The sequence below is a fragment of the Balaenoptera acutorostrata genome, chromosome 4 (genome assembly GCF_949987535.1).
Source record: "Balaenoptera acutorostrata chromosome 4, mBalAcu1.1, whole genome shotgun sequence".
In the NCBI taxonomy this organism is placed as follows: Eukaryota; Metazoa; Chordata; class Mammalia; order Artiodactyla; family Balaenopteridae; genus Balaenoptera; species Balaenoptera acutorostrata.
The window spans coordinates 143702890-143724106 of record NC_080067.1 but is presented as its reverse complement, the minus strand read 5'-3'; the positions used below and the strand labels follow the sequence as shown (position 1 = coordinate 143724106).

The following is a 21217-nucleotide window of genomic DNA, read 5'->3' as shown; positions in this document are numbered from 1 at the left end:
CAGGATCAGTCTGAGGCATTCCACAGTCATACTACATAAATACTAACAGAGGCTCTCTCTCCACTAGAATAAACAGTTACTAGGATATCAGTTATTAGGATATCACTTTTTCAAAATGAAGCCAAGAGAGCCTATGCTCTAATTACCACTTGTGGTCAAGACGGAGTAACAGGGATTGGATATACCCTCTTGCTTAAAACAAATGAGGACAAAATACATGAAACCAAGGTTTGCAAGACACTGGATATCAGGCAACAAAAGAGAGTGATCCCTGAGAGATAAGAAACACAGAAAGCCCTATGATTGCTCCAGCTTACTTAAGGAGAGATTCTAAGCCATAGCACAGGGAGAAAGAACCCAGGGAGAGACCACAGTCTCAGTGAAGACAGAGCCAGGAGTCCAGGAAAGCCAAGGCAGCTCAAGTTCACAGGGCAGAGGACCAGAGAGGAGACAGCTGGACAGAGAACTCCAGAGATCTTCAGAGGGTCTCCCTTGAGTCTTCAGCTGAGTATCAATCAGTACATGCATGCGGGGCAATTACCCAAGCCAGGGAAAGAACCACTTGAAAGACTAAAAGGGAACAGTAGTCAGCACTGACACAGGGCAAGGAATAACTCCTGTTCCCACTGACCAATGCGGAAAACATCGTAATTCATGGAGTATTAAGTAGAGTACTCAAAAGAGTTTTGCCTCAGTTGTGCAGAAAAAATTAACCCTAGACCAAATACCACTATGATTATCACCCAACAGAGCTTAAAACAACACTCCAAAGAATCTGTTTCCAAGTAACTTTAATGCACCCCAAAACAAAACTCAAAAGTATTTACAGAAATACAAAAATATTAGTACCAAACAAGGTAAAATTCACAATCTCTGGCATCCAATCAAAAACTACTAGGTATGCAAAGACGGGAAAATGTGATCTATAATGAAGAGAAAAAAAATCAATCAATTGAAAACAATCCAGAAATGACACAGATGATAGAATTAGTAGACAAGGACATTAAAACAGTTATAAATATATTTCATATGTTCGAGAAGCTAAGGGAAAAACTGAACATATTAAGAAAAGACATGAAATATGTAAGAAATACTCAAACTGAAATTCTAGAGGTGACTGCTATAGCATTTAGATGAAAAATAAATTGGATGGAAATAAAGGCAGATTAGACATAGCAGAAGAAAAAGACCAGTCAACGTGAGGACAGAGCAATAGAATCTAGGTGAAATGAAACAGACAGAGCAAAAAGAGAAAAAAGATTAAAAACGATGCTAACAGGCAAGCACCACTGAGAAACTGACAGAAAAATGTGTACAGATCTGGATCCGACCATGCCTGAAGCTGACCCCCTTGACTTTTCAATTACACGAACCAATAAATTCCCTCTTCTACTTATGAGTTAGGTTTTGTCACTCCCAAACAAAAGGATTCTAATACACTCCTCAATATTAAAAAGTTCTTGAGGACATTTGTGAGGCTACTGGTTTGTATCCTGTATAACATCAAAAGATAATGCACTTGGAAATGTCAACAATTATCTGTTGACTATACTGTAAAAATTCTCACTCTTTGGGATACGACTCACCCTCTCTTAAGCCTAAAAGTACGTATAAGACTTACATAATATTGTAAATCAGTATACCTCAATAAAAAAAATAATGAAAATTAAAAATAAATCATTTTAGGGGGGATTAACCAAGATGGCGGAGTAGAAGGACGTGCTCTCACTCCCTCTTGCGAGAGCACCAGAATCACAACTTGCTGCTGGACAATCATTGACAGGAAGACCCTGGACTTCACCAAGGAGGATACCCCACGTCCAAGGACAGAGGAGAAGCCACAGTGAGACGGTAGGAGGGGCGCAATCAGAGTAAAATCAAATCCCATAACTGCTGGGTGGGTGACTCACAGACTGGCGAACACTTATACCACAGAAGTCCACCCACTGGAGTGAAGGTTCTGAGCCCCACGTCAGGCTTCCCAACCTGGGGGTCCGGCAACGGGAGGAGGAATTCCTAGAGAATCAGACTTTGAAGCCTAGTGGGAATTGATTGCAGGACTTTGACAGGACTGGGGGAAACAGAGACCCCACTCTTGGAGGGCACACACAAAGTAATGTGTGCATCGGGACCCAGGGGAAGGAGCAGTGACCCTGGGGGAGACTGAACCAGACCTACCTGCTGGTGTTGGGGGGTCTTCTGCAGAGGCGAGTGGTGGCTCTGTTTCACCATGGGGATAAGGACACCGGCAGCAGAGGTTCTGGGAAGTTCTCCTTGGCGTGAGCCCTCCCAGAGTCTGCCATTAACCCCACCAAAGAGCACGGGTAGGCTCCAGTGTTGGGTTGCCTCAGGCAAAACAACCAACAGGGAGGGAACCCAGCCCCACCCATCAACAGTCAAGTGGATTAAGGTTTTACTGAGCTCTGACTGCCACAGCAACAGTCAGCTCTACCCACCACCAGAGGCTCCCATCAAGCCTCTTAGATAGCCTCAACCACCAGAGGGCAGACAACAGAAGCAAGAAAAACTACAATCCTGCAGCCTGTGGACCAAAAACCACAGTTACAGAAAGATAGAGAAGATGAAAAGGCAGAGGGCTATGTACCAGATGAAGGAACAAGAAAAAACCCCAGAAAAACAACTAAATGAAGGAGATAGGCAACCTTCCAGAGAAAGAATTCAGAATAATGATAGTGAAGATGATCCAGGACCTCGGAATAAGAATGGAGGCAAAGATTGAGAAGATGCAAGAAATGATTAACAAAGACCTAGAAGAATTAAAGAACAAACAAACAGAGATGACCAATACAATAACTGAAATGAAAACTACACTAGAAGGAATCAATAGCAGAATAACTGAGGCAGAAGAACGGATAAGTGACCTGGAAGACAGAATGGTGGAATTCACTGCTGCGGAACAGACTAAAGAAAAAAGAATGAAAAGAAATGAAGACAGCCTAAGAGACCTCTGGGACAACATTAAACGCAACAACATTCGCATTATAGGGGTCCCAGAAGGAGGAGAGAGAGAGAAAGGACCAGAGAAAATATTTGAAGAGATTATAGTCGAAAACTTCCCTAACATGGGAAAGGAAATAGCCACCCAAGTCCAGGAAGCGCAGAGAGTCCCATACAGAATAAACCCAAGGAGAAACACACCGAGACACATAGTAATCAAAGTGGCAAAAATTAAAGACAAAGAAAAATTATTGAAAGCAGCAAGGGAAAAACGACAAATAACATACAAGGGAACTCCCATAAGGTTAACAGCTGATTTCTCAGCAGAAACTCTGCAAGCCAGAAGGGAGTGGCATGACATACTTAAAGTGATGAAAGGGAAGAACCTACAACCAAGATTACTCTACCCGGCAAGGATCTCATTCAGATTCGATGGAGAAATCAAAAGCTTTACAGACAAGCAAAATCTAAAAGAATCCACCAAAACAGCTCTACAACAAATGCTAAAGGAACTTCTCTAAATGGGAAACACAAGAGAAGAAAAGGACCTACAAAAACAAACCCATAACAATTAAGAAAATGGTAATAGGAACATACATATCGAGAATTACCTTTAACATCAATGGATTAAATGCTCCAACCAAAAGACACAGGCTTGCTGAATGGATACAAAAACAAGACCCATATTACATGCTGTCTACAAGAGACCCACTTCAGACCTAGGGACACATACAGACTGAAAGTGGGGATGGAAAAAGATATTCCATGCAAATGGAAATCAGAAGAAAGCTGGAGTAGCAATACTCATCAGATAAAATAGACTTTAAAATAAAGAATGTTACAAGAGACAAGGAAGGACACTACATAATGATCAAGGGATCAATCCAAGAAGATATAACAATTATAAATATATATGCACCCAACATAGGAGCACCTCAATACATAAGGCAACTGCTAACAGCTCTAAAAGAGGAAATCGACAGTAACACAATAATAGTGGGGGACTTTAACACCTCACTTACACCAATGGACAGATCATCCAAAATGAAAATAAATAAGGAAACAGAAGCTTTAAATGACACAATAGACCAGATAGATTTAATTGATATATATAGGACATTCCATCCAAAAAGAGCAGATTACACGTTCTTCTCAAGTGCGCACGGAACATTCTCCAGGATAGATCACATCTTGGGTCACAAATCAAGCCTCAGTAAATTTAATAAAATTGAAATCATATCAAGCATCTTTTCTGACCACAACGCTATGAGATTAGAAATGAATTACAGGGAAAAAAACGTAAAAAAGACAAACACATGGAGGCTAAACAATACGTTACTAAATAACCAAGAGATCACTGAAGAAATCAAAGAGGAAATAAAAAAATACCTAGAGGCAAATGACAATGAAAACACGACGAACCAAAACCTATGGGATGCAGCAAAAGCGGTTCTAAGAGGGAAGTTTATAGCTATACAAGCCTACCTAAAGAAACAAGAAAAATCTCAAGTAAACAATCTAACCTTACACCTAAAGAAACTAGAGAAAGAAGAACAAACAAAACCCAAAGTTAGCAGAAGGAAAGAAATCATAAAGATCAGAGCAGAAATAAATGAAATAGAAACAAAGAAAACAATAGCAAAGATCAATAAAACTAAAAGCTGGTTCTTTGAGAAGATAAACAAAATTGATAAGCCATTAGCCAGACTCATCAAGAAAAAGAGGGAGAGGACTCAAATCAATAAAATCAGAAATGAAAAAGGAGAAGTTACAACAGGCACCGCAGAAATACAAAGCATCCTAAGAGACTACTACAAGCAACTTTATGCCAATAAAATGGGCAACCTGAAAGAAATGGACAAATTCTTAGAAAGGTATAACCTTCCAAGACTGAATCAGGAAGAAACAGAAAATATGAACAGACCAATCACAAGTAATGAAATTGAAACTGTGATTAAAAATCTTCCAACAAACAGAAGTCCAGGACCAGATGGCTTCACAGGTGAATTCTATCAAACATTTAGAGAAGAGCTAACACCCATTCTTCTCAAACTCTTCCAAAAAATTGCAGAGGAAGGAACACTCCCAAACTCATTCTATGAGGCCACCATCACCCTGATACCAAAACCAGACAAAGACACTACAAAAAAAGAAAATTACAGACCAATATCACTGATGAATATAGATGCAAAAATCCTCAACAAAATACTAGCAAACAGAATCCAACAACACATTAAAAGGATCATACACCACGATCAAGTGGGATTTATCCCAGGGATGCAAGGATTCTTCAATATACGCAAATCAATCAATGTGATACACCATATTAACAAATTGAAGAATAAAAACCGTATGATCATCTCAATAGATGCAGAAAAAGCTTTTGACAAAATTCAACACCCATTTCTGATAAAAACTCTCCAGAAAGTGGGCATAGAGGGAACCTACCTCAACATAATAAAGGCCATATATGACAAACCCACAGCAAACATCATTCTCAATGGTGAAAAACTGAAAGCATTTCCTCTAAGATCAGGAACGAGACAAGGATGTCCACTCTCACCACTATTATTCAACATAGTTCTGGAAGTCCTAGCCACGGCAATCAGAGAAGAAAAAGAAATAAAAGGAATACAAATTGGAAAAGAAGAAGTAAACTGTCACTGTTTGCGGATGACATGATACTATACATAGAGAATCCTAAAACTGCCACCAGAAAACTGCTAGAGCTAATTAATGAATATGGTAAAGTTGCAGGATACAACATTAATTCACAGAAATCTCTTGCATTCCTATACACTAATGATGAAAAATCTGAAAGAGAAATTATGGAAACACTCCCATTTACCATTGCAACAAAAAGAATAAAATACCTAGGAATAAACCTACCTAGGAAGACAAAAGACCTGTATGCAGAAAACTATAAGACACTGATGAAAGAAATTAAAGATACCAACAGATGGAGAGATATACCATGTTCTTGGATTGGAAGAATCAACATTGTGAAAATGAGTATACTACCCAAAGCAATCTACAGATTCAATGCAATCCCTATCAAATTACCAATGGCATTTTTTACGGAGCTAGAACAAATCATCTTAAAATTTGTATGGGGACACAAAAGACCCCGAATAGCCAAAGCAGTCTTGAGGCAAAAAAATGGAGCTGGAGTAATCAGACTCCCTGACTTCAGACTATACTACAAAGCTACAGTAATCAAGACAATATGGTACTGGCACAAAAACAGAAACATAGATCAATGGAACAAGATAGAAAGCCCAGAGATTAACCCACGCACCTATGGTCAACTAATCTATGACAAAGGAGGCAAAGATATACAATGGAGAAAAGACAGTCTCTTCAATAAGTGGTGCTGGGAAAACTGGACAGCTACATGTAAAAGAATGAAATTAGAATACTCCCTAACACCATACACAAAAATAAACTCAAAATGGATTAGAGACCTAAATATAAGACTGGACACTATAAAACTCTTAGAGGAAAACATAGGAAGAACACTCTTTGACATAAATCACAGCAGGATCTTTTTTGATCCACCTCCTAGAGTAATGGAAATAAAAACAAAAATAAACAAGTGGGACCTAATGAAACTTCAAAGCTTTTGCACAGCAAAGGAAACCATAAACAAGACGAAAAGACAACCCTCAGAATGGGAGAAAATATTTGCAAATGAATCAACGGACAAAGGATTAATCTCCAAAATATATAAACAGCTCATTCAGCTCAATATCAAAGAAACAAACACCCCAATCCAAAAATGGGCAGAAGACCTAAATAGACATTTCTCCAAAGAAGACATACAGACGGCCACGAAGCACATGAAAAGATGCTCAACATCACTAATTATTAGAGAAATGCAAATCAAAACTACAATGAGGTATCACCTCACTCCTGTTAGAATGGGCATCATCAGAAAATCTACAAACAACAAATGCTGGAGAGGGTGTGGAGAAAAGGGAACCCTCTTGCACTGTTGGTGGGAATGTAAATTGATACAGCCACTATGGAGAACAATATGGAGGTTCCTTAAAAAACTAAAAATAGAATTACCATATGACCCAGCAATCCCACTACTGGGCATATACCCAGAGAAAACCATAATTCAAAAAGACACATGCACCCGAATGTTCATTGCAGCACTATTTACAATAGCCAGGTCATGGAAGCAACCTAAATGCCCATCAACAGACGAATGGATAAAGAAGTTGTGGTACATATATACAATGGAATATTACTCAGCCATAAAAAGGAACGAAATTGAGTCATTTGTTGAGACGTGGATGGATCTAGAGACTGTCATACAGAGTGAAGTAAGTCAGAAAGAGAAAAACAAATATCGTATATTAATGCATGTATGTGGAACCTAGAAAAATGGTACAGATGAGCCAGTTTGCAGGGCAGAAGTTGAGACACAGATGTAGAGAATGGACATATGGACACCAAGGGGGGAAAACTGTGGTGAGGTGGGGATGGTGGTGTGCTGAATTGGGCGATTGGGATTGACATGTATACACTGATGTGTATAAAATTGATGCCTAATAAGAACCTGCAGTATAAAAAAACAAACAAAACAACTAATACTAAACTTTCATTGGGTTATTTATATGGAAATATGTTAATATAAATGTTTCAGACATTACATGAAATTTCTAAAAATCTTATATTTGTATTTGTATGGAAATATGTATGGAAATATGTTAATATAAATGTTTCAGACATTACATGAAATTTCTAAAAATCTTATATGTTCTGGTATAATGTTATAAGTAATAATCCTAGTTATTACTTTAAAATGTGTATCTCAGAAATAACTAATTTTCTTGTCAACTGCATTATTATGAACTTTCATCAAATCTTTAACCGTGGTCATTTTTAAGTCTTTTGTCATTTACAGACAGTTCTGGGTGTACTCTGATGATTTTGCAAATATGTTCCTATAAAAGGGTTTCATCTTCAAGAAATTCATGGAAAAGACTCTGACAAGTACAGGTTTCTGGTAACTGTACTGCTGAACTGAATGAATAAGCATTTTCAGAACTCTAATGAAAAACTGATGAACTCATAAAAGTGCTAACAAAAGATCAAGATGAAAAAAAAAAATTAATTACATGGGACTGAGTGAACTGATGAGGATGAGTATAATTTTTGTGACTTTCTGTCTGAATTTAAAAAAAAAAAAAATCCCACAAGGACTCAGAGGCAAAAAATATACAAATCAATTTTCACTGCAAAGTAAAGGAGCTGTTACAGTGGAGGATTACTGGACTGAATGTCAATATTATGACATAGTATGAGTGTGTTTCATGTTTGGTAATTGCAATCATTGTTGCTTTTGTTGTGGTCATCCATGTACAATGCTTGGTGTCAGTCTATTTATCTCTTGTAAAAATAAAATACAGTGTGTGTGTGTGAAAAAAAAAAAAAAAAAAAAAGTATATAGTCTGGAGGCCTTTGGGGAGCCCTGAGGCCCTTTCAGAGAATCCATGACAAAAAACTTTCGTAACAATACTAACATGTTATATATCCTCTTTATTCTCATAAGCGTACAGTGGAGTTTTCCAGAGGCTCCAATAACATGTGACATCCCAACAGACTGAATGCAGAAGCAGATAGGAGAATCCATCTGTCTCTATTAAGCCAGACATAAAAGAGGTTCGAAAAATGTAAAACAATGCTATAATTCGCACTAAATCTTTAAGGAAAATAAAGATTTTTTTAAAAAATAAAAAATAAATAAATAAATCATTTTAAAAAGTAAAGTATGTCTACGACAGCTGACACTGTACCAGTCTGCTCTACCTGGAAAGAAGGAAGAAAAAATGGTCCACCCTCACACAGAAATCTACAGAGTACCTTCCTATACAGGCTTATATCCTAGAGGAATGACTCAATAGACTCAGATTCATAAAAGAACTCATAAAAGAATGGGGAATTCCCTGGTGGTCCAGTGGTTAAGACTCTGCACTCCCAATGCAGGGGGCCCAGGTTAGATCCCTGGTCAGGGAACTAGATCCCACATGCCACAACTAAAGATCCCATGTGCCACAACTAAGACCCGACGCAAGCAAATTAATTAATTTATTTATTTATTTTAAAATATCTATTTAAAAATTAAAAAATAAAAAATAAATAAAAGTAAAGAATGCACCTTGCACAGTCTACTTTTGTTTTTGAAGTTTAAAATATCCTTCAATGAGCATTCCTTTCTGGTAAAATAAAATGATAAATGACCTCAATATATAGTTACCAAATTTTCTGAATACTTACTAAGAGTTGTGTTTTTCATCTACACAAATACTTTTGCAACCATCAAAAAAAATCCCAATTTAAAAAAATGAGTGAACCCGCATAAATATAGTCAACTGATCTTTGACAGAGGACAAAGTCCATACAATGGAGCAAAGACAGTCTTTTCAACAAATGATACTGGAACTGGACATCTACATGCAAAAAAATGAATCCAGGGACTTCCTTGGTGGTCCAGTGGTAAGGAATCCGCCTTCCAATGCAGGGGACGCGGGTTCGATCCCTGGTTGAGGAACTAAGACCCCACATGCCGCGGGGCAACTAAGCCCGCATGCCGCAACTACTGAGCTTGCGTGCCTCAACTAGAGAGAGAAAATCCACAGGCCACAACTAGAGAGAAGCCCACACGCTGCAATGAAGAGCCCGCATGCCACAATGAAGACCCAACGCAGCCAAAAATAAAAATTAATTAATTAATTTAAAAAATGAATCCAGACCTAAAGCCCTTGACAAAAATTAACTCAAAATAGATCATAGACCTAAAACTCCTAGAGGATAGCACAGAGGAAAACCTAGATGATCTTGGGTATGGTGATGACTTTTTAGATACACGAAAGGCATGATCCATGAAAGAAATCATTGATAAGCTGGACTTAATTAAAATTAAAACTTATGCTTTGTGAAAGAAATGTCAAGAAAATGAGAAGGCAAGCCCCAGTCCAGGAGAAAATATTTGCAAAAAATACACCTGATAAAGGACTGTTATCCAAAATATACCAAGAACTTTTAAAACTCAACACTAAGAAAACAACCAATTAAAAAATGAACCAAAGACCTTAACAGACACCTCATCAAAGAAGATACACAGAACTTCCCTGGTGGCGCAGTGGATAAGAATCCACCTGCCAATGCAGGGGACACGGGTTTGATCCCTGGTCCAGGAAGATCCCACATGCCGCGCGTGCCACAACTACTGACCTGCGCGCCAGGCTCCGCAACAAGAGAAGCCACCGCAAGGAGAAGCCCATGCACCACAACGAAGTGTAGCTCCCACTCACCACAACTAGAGAAAGCCTGCACGCAGCAACGAAGACCCAATGCAGCCAAAAAAATTTGTTTTAATTTAAAAAGAAAAAAAAAAAGATACACAGTGGCAAATAAGCATATGAAAAGATGCTCCACATCATATGTCATCTGGGAAATGCAAATTAAAACAATAAGATACCACTACACATCTATTAGAACAGCCAAAATTCAGGATACTGACAATGCCAAATGTTGGCAGGATGTGGAGCAACAAGAACTCTCATTCATTGCTGGTGGAAGTGCAAATGGTGTAGCCACTTTGGAAGGTTTGGCCGTTTCCTAAAAAACTAAACATATTCTTATCATATGATCCAGCAACCGCACTCCTTGGTATTTACCCAAAGGAGTTGAAAATGTATGTCCACAAAAAAACCTGCACATAGCTGTTTATAGCAGCTTTATTCATAATTGCCAAACCTTGGAAACAATCAAGATGTGCTTCAGTAGGTGAATGTATAAATAAACTGTAGTATATCCAGACAATGTAATATTTTTCAGTGCTAAAAAGAAATAGCTATCAAGCCATGAAAAGACATGCAGGAACCTTAACTGCATATTACTAAGTGAAAGAAGCCAATCTGAGAAGGCTATACATTGTATGATTTCAACTATAGGACATTCTGGAAAAGGTAAAACTATGGAGACAGTAAAAAGATCAACGGTTGCCAGGAGTCTGGGGGGAAGGATGGATCAGAGGATGTCAGGGCAGTGAAAATACTCTGTATGAACCATAATGGTGGAATACATGTCATTATACATTTATCCAAACCCATAAAACACGGAACACTTAGGGAGTGAACCCTAAGGCAAACTATGGACTTTGGGTGATTATGATGCGCCCACGTAGGTTCATCAGTTTTCAAAAATGTATAGCCCTGTTGGGGGATGCTGATAATGGGGGAGACTATGCAAGCATGGGGGCAGGGAACTTACAGGAAATCTCTGGACCTTCCTCTTAATTTTGCTGTGAACCTAAAAATGCTCTAAAGAAAATAAAGTCTTAAAAAAAAAAGAGTGAATATTTTGTTTGATAAGTTAAGCCAGGAATAAACATTCTACATAAAGTCCTCAATGTAATTAAGAAAGTTCTGAATTTAAGACATATGAAAGATAGCATATGTATTGTGTATATCTAACGGCTGTTTCAAAAGAATAAACTGGGAAGGAGGCAATATTCAAATGATTAAGGGTGAAAATTTTCCAGAAATGCTGAAGGACATGAACCCTCGGATTTTAGAAGCCAAGCTATCCCAATTACGATGAATTTAAAAAAAATTCCTCATAGATACATTGCAATGAAATTGCCAAACGTTAAAGACAGCGAGAAGATCTTTAAAACACCCAGGAAAAGAAAAGATTACTTACAAAGGAAAAATAGTAGACTTGTCAACAGTGGCAAAAGAACGTAGACTCAAACATCTGCAAAGAATATTATACCCTGCTGAATTATTATTTAATAACTGGGATAAAATAAAGCCATTTAAAAAAATACAAAAAAAGAAAGTTTTAGTATATTTTTTCTAAGTTGATAATAGATTGAAATGGCAAAAGTTATCCCTGGAAAACCAGTATCATGGTCTGGGTTTCAGTATTATGAACTCTATCATCCATTTGTTCCGTAAATTAATTTATACAGCACCTGCCAAATGATCAGCAGAGGTTATGTTTCAAGTACAACAGCAACTCACGATGAACATGGCAACAAGCTCATTGCCTTCAAACAGAAGCACAGCCAGGGCTGGATTCTCAATTCAATTTTATCTTTTACTTGCAATGACACCTTGCAAAAAAGTCACTTTACCCTTCCGGGACTCAATTTCTTCATCTATAACTGAGGCATTTAAAAGTGACTCCAATATTTGGAGGCAGAAGTCCACCTGGAGAATTTTATAATCCCCAGACTCTAATACACTCCTAGGCCAACTGAATCACAATTTGGGGGCTCTAAAATTCTATGATTCTATTCACACTGGCTTATAAACAAATATGTAAACACTTTAAAATCTAAATATTGGTAAGCCAGTTAACTCATTTCAACCCATTCATTCAACTCATTCATTAAATCAACAAATACTGACTATGAGTGCTTGCTATGTGCCAGGCAGCTCGTCAGGCAGTCCAGATTCAGAAGTGAACCAACCTACCAAAAACACCTGTCCTCAGGGAGTTCACAATGTACTGGAGCACACACAAAAAACAACACAACTTAAACAACATATATCATATGTTCAATGATGATAAACGCTAAGAGGAAAAAAAAGTAAAGCAAAGAAAAATAGCAAATGTCTAGGAAGGGGCAGGTTTTGCAATTTAGTAATGTGGTCAGGGAAGGTTTCACTGAGAAGAGAACTTTCAGTGAACAATGAAAGGAAGTAAGAGGGCTAGCTCAGGCTCTGGGGAAAGGCATTCTAATTCTAGGCAGAGGGAAGAGCAAGTACAAACTGGGAGTGGACCTGGCATGTGTAAGGAACAGTGAGGAGGCCAACGGGCCAACAGAGTGGACAAGGGAGAGAGCAGCAGGAGTGAGGTCGGAGAAGTAACGGATGTTAAAGACAGGCGGCTGGTCAGATAGATCCTAGTGATAACTTTGATCAAGCGAAAAAACCACACTCATCCACTGCTTTATTATATACCTAAATACTTAGGTATTTGCAGTTCTGCAAATACTTAGGTATTTGCAGTTCTGTGCCATTAAAACAATACCACAGTGACCAATCTTGTACATCTCACCAGGTGCACATATGCCAGAATGTTTGTGGGGTACACACCCCTGGAATCAACTACGGCATACACACATCGTAGTGCTCTCCAAGTTGGTTGTGACAAATTCACACCCCACTGGTTTACTGAGAGCTCCTGTTAGTAAACACACTACTGACACTCAGGACTATCGGTCTCTAACTTTTGCTAATCTGAAGGACTCAACATCACATTGTTTTTCACTTGTGGGTGTACACATGGGTCTGCTTGGAGGCTATTAGGCTCTATTAGGTTTCTATCTCTTTACAGTTTTAATTACTAGGAAACAGAATATACCTTTTTCTATCGCCCATTCAGGTTTCCTCATCTCTGAAATGCTTGTTTATTTCATTGGCCTGTTTTCTACTGGGTTTCTTATTTATCTTCGTTCTTTGCATATTCTGAATATAAATCCTATCAGTTATATATGTTCTATATATGACAAACTATCTCCTCCCAAATTATTTCATTCATGGTGTCCTGACATACAGAAATTTTTAAGTTTGAGATAGTCGAATTCATCAGAGTTTTTTCCTTCACTGACCTGTGCATGTATGTTATTTAAGAAATCCCTTCCCAGCTCAAGGCTATAAAGCTAGTCTCCTACGGTTCCTTCTGGGTTTTAAGTCTCATTTTCCACAGCCAGTCCTTAATCCATCCAGAACTTGTGGATGCCGTCACCTCAACCATTAAGGGATGCTCACGATCCCTGGGTGCTGCTTGTTCTCCTCAGACACATGTGGCCCTTACTGCTGGGCTGCATCTCCTCTCTGATCATGGAAATGAAGATTCCCCCGCCACATTCCTGAGCTCTGCATAATTTTATCCAGCATTTTGACATACAGATTTACATTCTGTAAACAGATTTTTCACAAAGTTGTATGGCACTATTTGTCCAATGTAAATAAGAAAGAAACCTACCTTTGTCCAATTGTTCTTCAGAATAATAGCTCTCTTTCCATCACCAAGTGCATTTCTAAAAAAAAATAAATAAATAAATAAATAAAATATTCAAACTAAAGGCACTATATATTGTATATCTATTTATACTATAATTTTCCATATATAATCTAGTTTTTAAGTTTTTTAATCCACGTAATATATGTCTATTATAGGAAATTTGGAAAATACAGAAAAGTAAAACAAAGGGAAAAAGTCACCCAGAGTCACAATCACAATTACCCAGGAACAGCTACTTTTAATATTCCAGAGTACTTCCTGCACACAACTATTTACATCTTACCTATGCCTAACTTCTTGTTATTCTTTGTACGGTTTTTTTTTTGGTACTATTTTTGCATGTCAGCAAGACTTCTGATCTCAGAAAATAAAACTTCCAGATCTTTCACACAACACATCGGCTAAGCTATAGTGGACAGAGCATGAAAGTTGGGATATGAGATGGGGATTAAGTCCAGCTCCATCACTGATTCTCACTGGGGCTGTGAAGAAGTTATTAACCTCTCTGGGGCCACTTTCTCCTCTGTAAAATGAGGCTATAACTGTTCTTCCTGTCTTCAGATACTATGCTAAAGCACAGTGCTTTGTAAACTGTCAAGCACTAAGGTCTAACACCTAGCCTCAGTTTCCTAGCTTCCTTACATTCAATGACCTCCTCCTCTACCCCAGCTCAGCCGCCCACCACCGCCCTCCCAGGGAACTTTATCGCCACTCAAAACTGTTCAAAGCCCAAAATCACTAATTCAGGCATCCCACTCTTTCCCCCATAACCTAGCTCCTTCTATCGTACTTGTTCAACTGTTCCTACTATCTCCTCAGGGTGCCCAACTCACTGACTTACGCACTTTCTCTTTTTTTTTAACTTCCTTATTTATCTAGCTTAAGATTCGTTGGTTCATCATTGCATATTCCCATGCATACAACTTGTTTATACTTCTTTGTCCCTATGTTTACATCTTGCTCTATGGCAACACCCAACACTGGATCAACCCTGCTTCCTGCTTTCTCCATGACTACATCTAGGGAGCCAAGTACTGCTGGAGAAAATTACACAGCAGAGCACACAGGTAGTGCTACTCCTCAGGATTCCAACAACCCAAAGGGACCTTCAACATTGTTAACAATCATTTCAGATCAAATCATTCTCTAACTTTGTAAAATGATCCTTTCAAATCTTACATCCTTTCCTCAAACTTCCAACTCCCCTTTCTCTCAGCAGATGAGCTCTGCTTCTATTTCAATGAGTAAACTAGAGCCATCAAAGAGAACTCTCTCCATTTTCTACAACCAAACTTAAAGACAAACCCACATCTGGCCCTGCCTTTTCTCTTTCACAATAAAAGTGTCTTCTTCTTCCTTATATGGCCAATTTCTCCACTTGTGCCATATAACTACCCATCCTTACAATACCAATTATCCCTTCTCTCACCTGTAAAATTACCCATTCCTTCTCAAGAATCTACCCCATCAATTTTTTTTATTGTGGTAAAATGTACGTAACATACAATTTACCATTTGAACCATTTCAACTGTAAAGTTCAGTGGTATTAAGTACATTCGCATTGTTGTGCAACTTCCTATCAACTTTTAATATGCTCAGATCTCTCTCATCTTTAAAAAGCAAATAAAAAAATAAATGTCTTAAACCCTAAGCAAACACTGTTGGTAATCTATCCAGCAGCTATGCCTTCCTCGACCTGATTACTAGACATCCATCCTGAGGGTCTACCTCACTACTACAAGATTCAGAGATAATTCCTAATTAGTTTAATTAAACCAATCATGCCGATCCTACTCTCCTTTCCATTGACAGGTTTAGGGGTAGTCAGGTGACCCAGACCTGAAGGAACTTATCACTCTTAAAAAGAGATTACAAAAAAATAAATAAATAAAAAGATTACAAAGGAGAACAAAACTAGGTAACTTATCCTACCAAATAGCAATACCTACTAAAAGGCCATATATACATTTTTTTTAATAAAAATTAAAAGCTGTCTAAAGACAGATGATCTAACAAACAGAATAGGATATAGAAATCAGAAACAGATCTTTACACATAGTCACCTGATCTATATGACAAAGATGACACTGCAGTGCATGGAGAAAACATACTCTTAAAAAATGGGGCTGGGTCAGCTGAAGGGGGTCTCTTCAGAACCCCTACAACTAGTGCAGAGCCTGCTATGTAGAGATGCTCACTGGTTATACGTTCAAAGAATGAGTGAATGGATGAATGAATAAATGTGTCCTCCACATACACAAGCCAGAGGCAGAGCAGAGGCAGCAGCACAAAGAGGGTGGGGGGCTGCGAGCAAGTGGAGAAGCTAGAAAGGCCTCCTCCTCCTCCTCCTCCTCCTCCTCCTCCTCCATCCATCCATCCATCCACTTACTTCTTGTGCATCTACTACATGCCGGGCACTGTGTTATGGACACAATGTGGACAAGCTGGACATGGCCCTGCCCTCTTGGGGCTGACATTCTAACGGGGAGACAATATGGGAACAAATAACTAAGTGATTTCTAAGCCACATGAAGACTACTGAGGTGGAGAGTGAATTTTCAGGAAGAAGGGTCAGGGCAGGCTTCTAGAAGGAGGTGATATTTGTGCTGCAACTCAAATAAAGGGATAGAGGGAGCCCTGTGATGCCAGGGAAGAGCGTCCCAGGTAGAGGGGACAGAGAGTGCACAGGGTCTGGGGCCGAAAGGGGGGCAAGCAAGCAGAGGGGAGGGGTGACAGCGGAGGCCACAGAGGTAAAGAGGGGAGGGGGCAGGGATGGGAAGGGTTCCTGGGTTGGGGGCCTGAGGGCCTGCGAGGGCTGGAGGTGAGGGCAGAGGCCTGTCGGTCTCCAAGGGCAATGCTGACGGATTCGGGGCAGGAAAGAGAAATAAGAAGGCTGTCTCATCAGAGCTGGCTTTGGAAGCCTCAGGGCCACAGGCGGTACTGCGGGAGAGGACCAGACCCAGGGGAGGGGGCTCCAGAAAAGCAGCCCAAGCAGCAACGGACGGGCAGGTTTGAGGAGGTGGGTTCACTGTGGTGGGAGCTCAGAGTAGGGGATCCTGGGAAGCAGAATTAGCTGCAGGTAACGCCAGGATTGCAGAGAGGTGAGAAGCGGACTGATCCCCACTCGCAGGCTCTCCGAGGAGCCTGGGGTGGGAGTCGGGGTGTGGGGAGGGCCCTATTCTGGCCTGGTCCCTCAGAGGCAGGGATGCAGTGGGAGCCCCGCTCGCTTGCCCTGGGATAGCAGCCCCACCAAGGCTGGCCCTGGCATGGGGGGCGGTCTCGGGCCCAGAAAAAAAGAAAAAAAGAAAAAGAAGGAAAAAAAATGGGGCTGGGTCAACTGGACATTCATATGAACCCTGAACCCTACCTCATACAAAATACAAAAGCCAACTCCAAATGAACAACAGATTTAAATACCAAAGTTAAAAAATCAAGCTTTTAGAAGAACAAAGAACATTTTGTAGAGTAGACAAAGATTATAATCAGAACACAGAAAGTGCTTACCACAAAGGAAAAAACTGATAAATTGTACTATATTAAAATTACTACTTCCACTTGTGAAAAGAAAACATAAAGAGCAAAAGGGCAAGCCACAGAGTACGAGAAGGTATTTGTAATACATATATTTGACCAATGACTCATATCCAGAATTTTTTTAAAAAAACCTCCTACTAATGAATAAGACATTCAACTCAAAAGAAAATAAAATTAGCAAAAGACTGAAGATTCAAACAGGCACGTCACAAAAGAGAATATCTGAGCGGTCAATAAGCATGTCAAAAATGTTCAACTTAAATCTCCTAAATCAACTTAAGGAAATGCAAATTAAAATCACAGCACTGTATCACTACACACCCAGCAGAATGTCTAAATGAAATGACACAAAATAAGAAGTGTTAGTGAGGATGTGGAACTAAAACTCTCATATGCTGCTGGCAGGAGTGTAAAATGATACAACCACGGGTGTGCTTATGTTCAGTGTGCTACAGCTGAACATAAGCACACCCTCCTATCCCAGCAGTGCCACTCCTTTATTATATACTTAACAGAAATGAAGACATGTGTTCACAATGACACTATCTAAGTCAAGTACTAGAAACTACCCAAATGCCCATCAACAAGAGAATGGATAAAATGTGGTATATTCATGCAATAGATGAACACTTTACAACTACATGCAACAATATGGATCTCAAACACAATGCTGAAAACCAGACATAAAAGAGCACATACCACATGATTCTGCTTATATTGCACAAAAGCAGGCAAAACTAACCTATGGTGTCAGAAGTCAGGAGAGGAGTTATCCTGGGGGGAAGTGGGTAGTGACAGAAGGAGGAACAAGGGTGACTTCTGGGTTACTTGGGTTGTGATCTGGGTGCTAGTTATGGTTGTTTGGTTTCTGAAAATTCAACCTATACACTTATGAACTGTACACTTCTCAGTGTATGTACTAAGGTTTTAGTTTTGAAGATTACAAGTCATCCTTCTGCTGGAGGCTGTAATGTCCAGTGTGGTATCTGAATTACAGTAGCCATCCCGCCATCCTGAGGGGGCAGCCTGAGGTCCAGGTCATACAGTGGGGCTGGGAAAAAAAAAACCTAGGTCTTTGATGACATAAACACACAACCTTAGAATCACCTTCTTCTGGAACTCTTGAATAAGGTAAGTTTTCTTCACCATTTAAACCAGTTGAATAAGAGACTTCTGCTATTTGCAGCCAAAAACCATCTTAATGCAACGGCAACCCTCTTCTGCTCTTCACTGCCCCTCCCCCAGAATACTTTAACAGCTGCCTGTGCTAGCTGGCCCCATTTCCTCACCCCCATTTCTCAACCCACTCCAGCCCAGCATCTGTTCCAAGCTTCCCACTGACTGCTCTCCCTATGGAAACTAAAAGAGATCCATAGAACTGAATGCAAATTCCAAATGGCTTCTCAGCAACAGGCAGTGCTGGCTACTCTTCCACTTGCTTCCATGATCCCACACTTACTTTCCTCCTACCTCTCCGGCCACCTCGTAGAAGTCTCCCGTGCAGGTTCATCCTTCTCTAATTGGCCACTGTTTGTGTCCCTCAAAGCTCAGTCCTACTTCCTCTTCTAATCTCAACCCTGCCCTCTCTAGACTAGTGGGTCTCAAACCTGGCTGCACATTAGTACTACCTGGGGGGCTTCTAAAAGCCCAATGCCCAATTAATTCAATCAGAACTTGGACTGTAGCCTACAAAACCCTCCTTGGTCTAGCCCCTGACCACCTCACCCCCTCCTTCTCTGTATTCAGACACACTAGCAATTCCATGAACGCAACATGCTGTGCTGGCTTCGGCAGAACATACTAAAATTGGAATGCCACGTGCTCCTTCCCACACTGCTGGCCCACTGTCTAGAACGCAGGGACTATGTCTGGTTTTGCTCATTTCTAACATACCAGTGTTTAATGTTATTTATTATAATAAACAATACTATAATACCTGTAATATATTATATTGCTATTATAATTATAATCACGTTATAAGTATATTTATTAATATATCAATGTATATTAACATTTTCGTATTTACTAGCATCTGACCACATTCGTCTACGAAAGCAAAGTGGGTGGAGTAAATTACGTCGTGTTACTGCTCATCCAAGTCACTGTAGCCCAGGGTCTAAACACTCTGGAGGGCAGGACTGACTTTAGCAGCAGCAATACCCTGCACAATACATCTATGAAAACAGGAAAACCCAAGAGATGCAGATGGTTTTTCACTCCTGAAGACTGTGTGACACAACAGTAAGTGTACTGAACAGAGGGTAAGAAACAGAGCTCTAGCAGAGATGCTCCAATTTATTACATGTTACATGGGAAAGTGTATTTCTCCAGTCCCTAGCCCTATCTAGTTCCTCACACACAATATGTTACACTTTGCCCTAAATTATGTTATGAAAAAACACTTATTCCCCCCTCCTCTAGCTTCCATGTGGATTGGCTAGATGAATCACTAGCGAGCTCTCTCCTCTCCCCAAACCTCACTAACTTTTCCCCGAGGGAATAATAACTTATCTAATGGTGGGGGAGAGGCCTCAATCCTATGGGGCTTAGCCTCTTCTTTTTCCTTCTTTGGGACCTTATCTTAAACAGCAACATAACACCAGATTCCCTTCTCCTCCAAGCTTAAAGTTCACAAGGGCCCTGTTGCCTGGTTCTGTCTGTGACATGGGTGAACTAATAATAAGTCACTTGGCTATCAGACGTAAGGCCCGGTTCTCCAACAACTTTATTAGTAATGGAGGCGAGACTGCATCACCAATTGTCTTCTGCTTCCATCTCTTAGCTCATTCTGGACTTGGGAGGGGAAGGAGATGCCATTAATTGACTCTCTCAAACCACAACATATAAGTATGTAAGAACTTTGAATACCACAAAAGAATTATTTCTCCCCCTATTGTAAATCATCACTTTCAGGGCCTGACCAGACCACAAAGAAGTAACAGTATTACTCCCCAAGGTTCTCCATCTTACAATGAAACAACAAAAGCAGGATTCAGATGTAATGTCAGTTACTGTCAAATATGCAGTGACTATTAACCATTGACTGAATAAACACATACATTTTAAATCAAAAGTTAGTGTCTGGAATTAAAATTACATACGCTCTTTCATCCAAGTAAAATAAATTTTTATCAGGAATTTATCCTACATATATATATACTTGCATCTGAGTGTAGAATGTAAGTAAAAGGATATTCCTGTATATAATTTTTAAAACTGGAAATAAGCTATATTCTAATACAAACTAATTCACTGAGTAAAATACTATGCAGCCATGAATAAAAACTAGGGTAGATCTCTATATTCACTGATATGCAACAACTCCAAGATTTAAACATTAAAAGAAGCAAGACGTACAACAGGGTGTATAATATGCTCTTACCCATGTTAAAAAAAAAAAAAAAAAGGGACATATACATTACACTGAACCAAACAAAACTGCCTTATTCTGATTTATAAAAGCAACTTCATTTGGTTCAATGTAGTAAGTGCTAGTATAGTCATGAAATATCAATATCATGGAAATACACAAGAATCTAAAAGAAAGGAATTAGGGCATGGGTTTCAGCTGGGCAAGAGTTTTCAGCTTATCCTTTGGTACTCAACTTTTTATGATGTGCATTTGTTACTGCTTTTTAAAAAGGGGATGCACCCCAAAGAAGAATGAAAAAA

General features: G+C 39.4%; 1 protein-coding gene and 1 non-coding gene across 13 annotated transcripts in view; one reads left to right on the top strand and one right to left on the bottom strand.

Annotated features, from left to right (window-relative positions):
- TTC3 (tetratricopeptide repeat domain 3) overlaps positions 1–21217 on the bottom strand; it is a 144139-nt gene that overhangs the window by 96313 nt on the left and 26609 nt on the right. For 9 of the 12 annotated variants that reach the window (XM_007183754.2, XM_007183757.2, XM_057545599.1 and 6 more), the window contains one exon: positions 13972–14026. In XM_007183754.2, the coding sequence (XP_007183816.2) occupies positions 13972–14026 (55 nt within the window). Of the gene's footprint in view, positions 1–11676; positions 11731–13971; positions 14027–21217 lie in introns of all 12 variants that reach the window. The other 3 variants (XM_057545605.1, XM_007183760.2, XM_057545603.1) reach the window with 1 other exon arrangement.
- On the top strand, positions 8913–8985 carry TRNAG-CCC (transfer RNA glycine (anticodon CCC)). Its single transcript has one exon. It is a non-coding gene; the product is annotated as a tRNA-Gly (tRNA).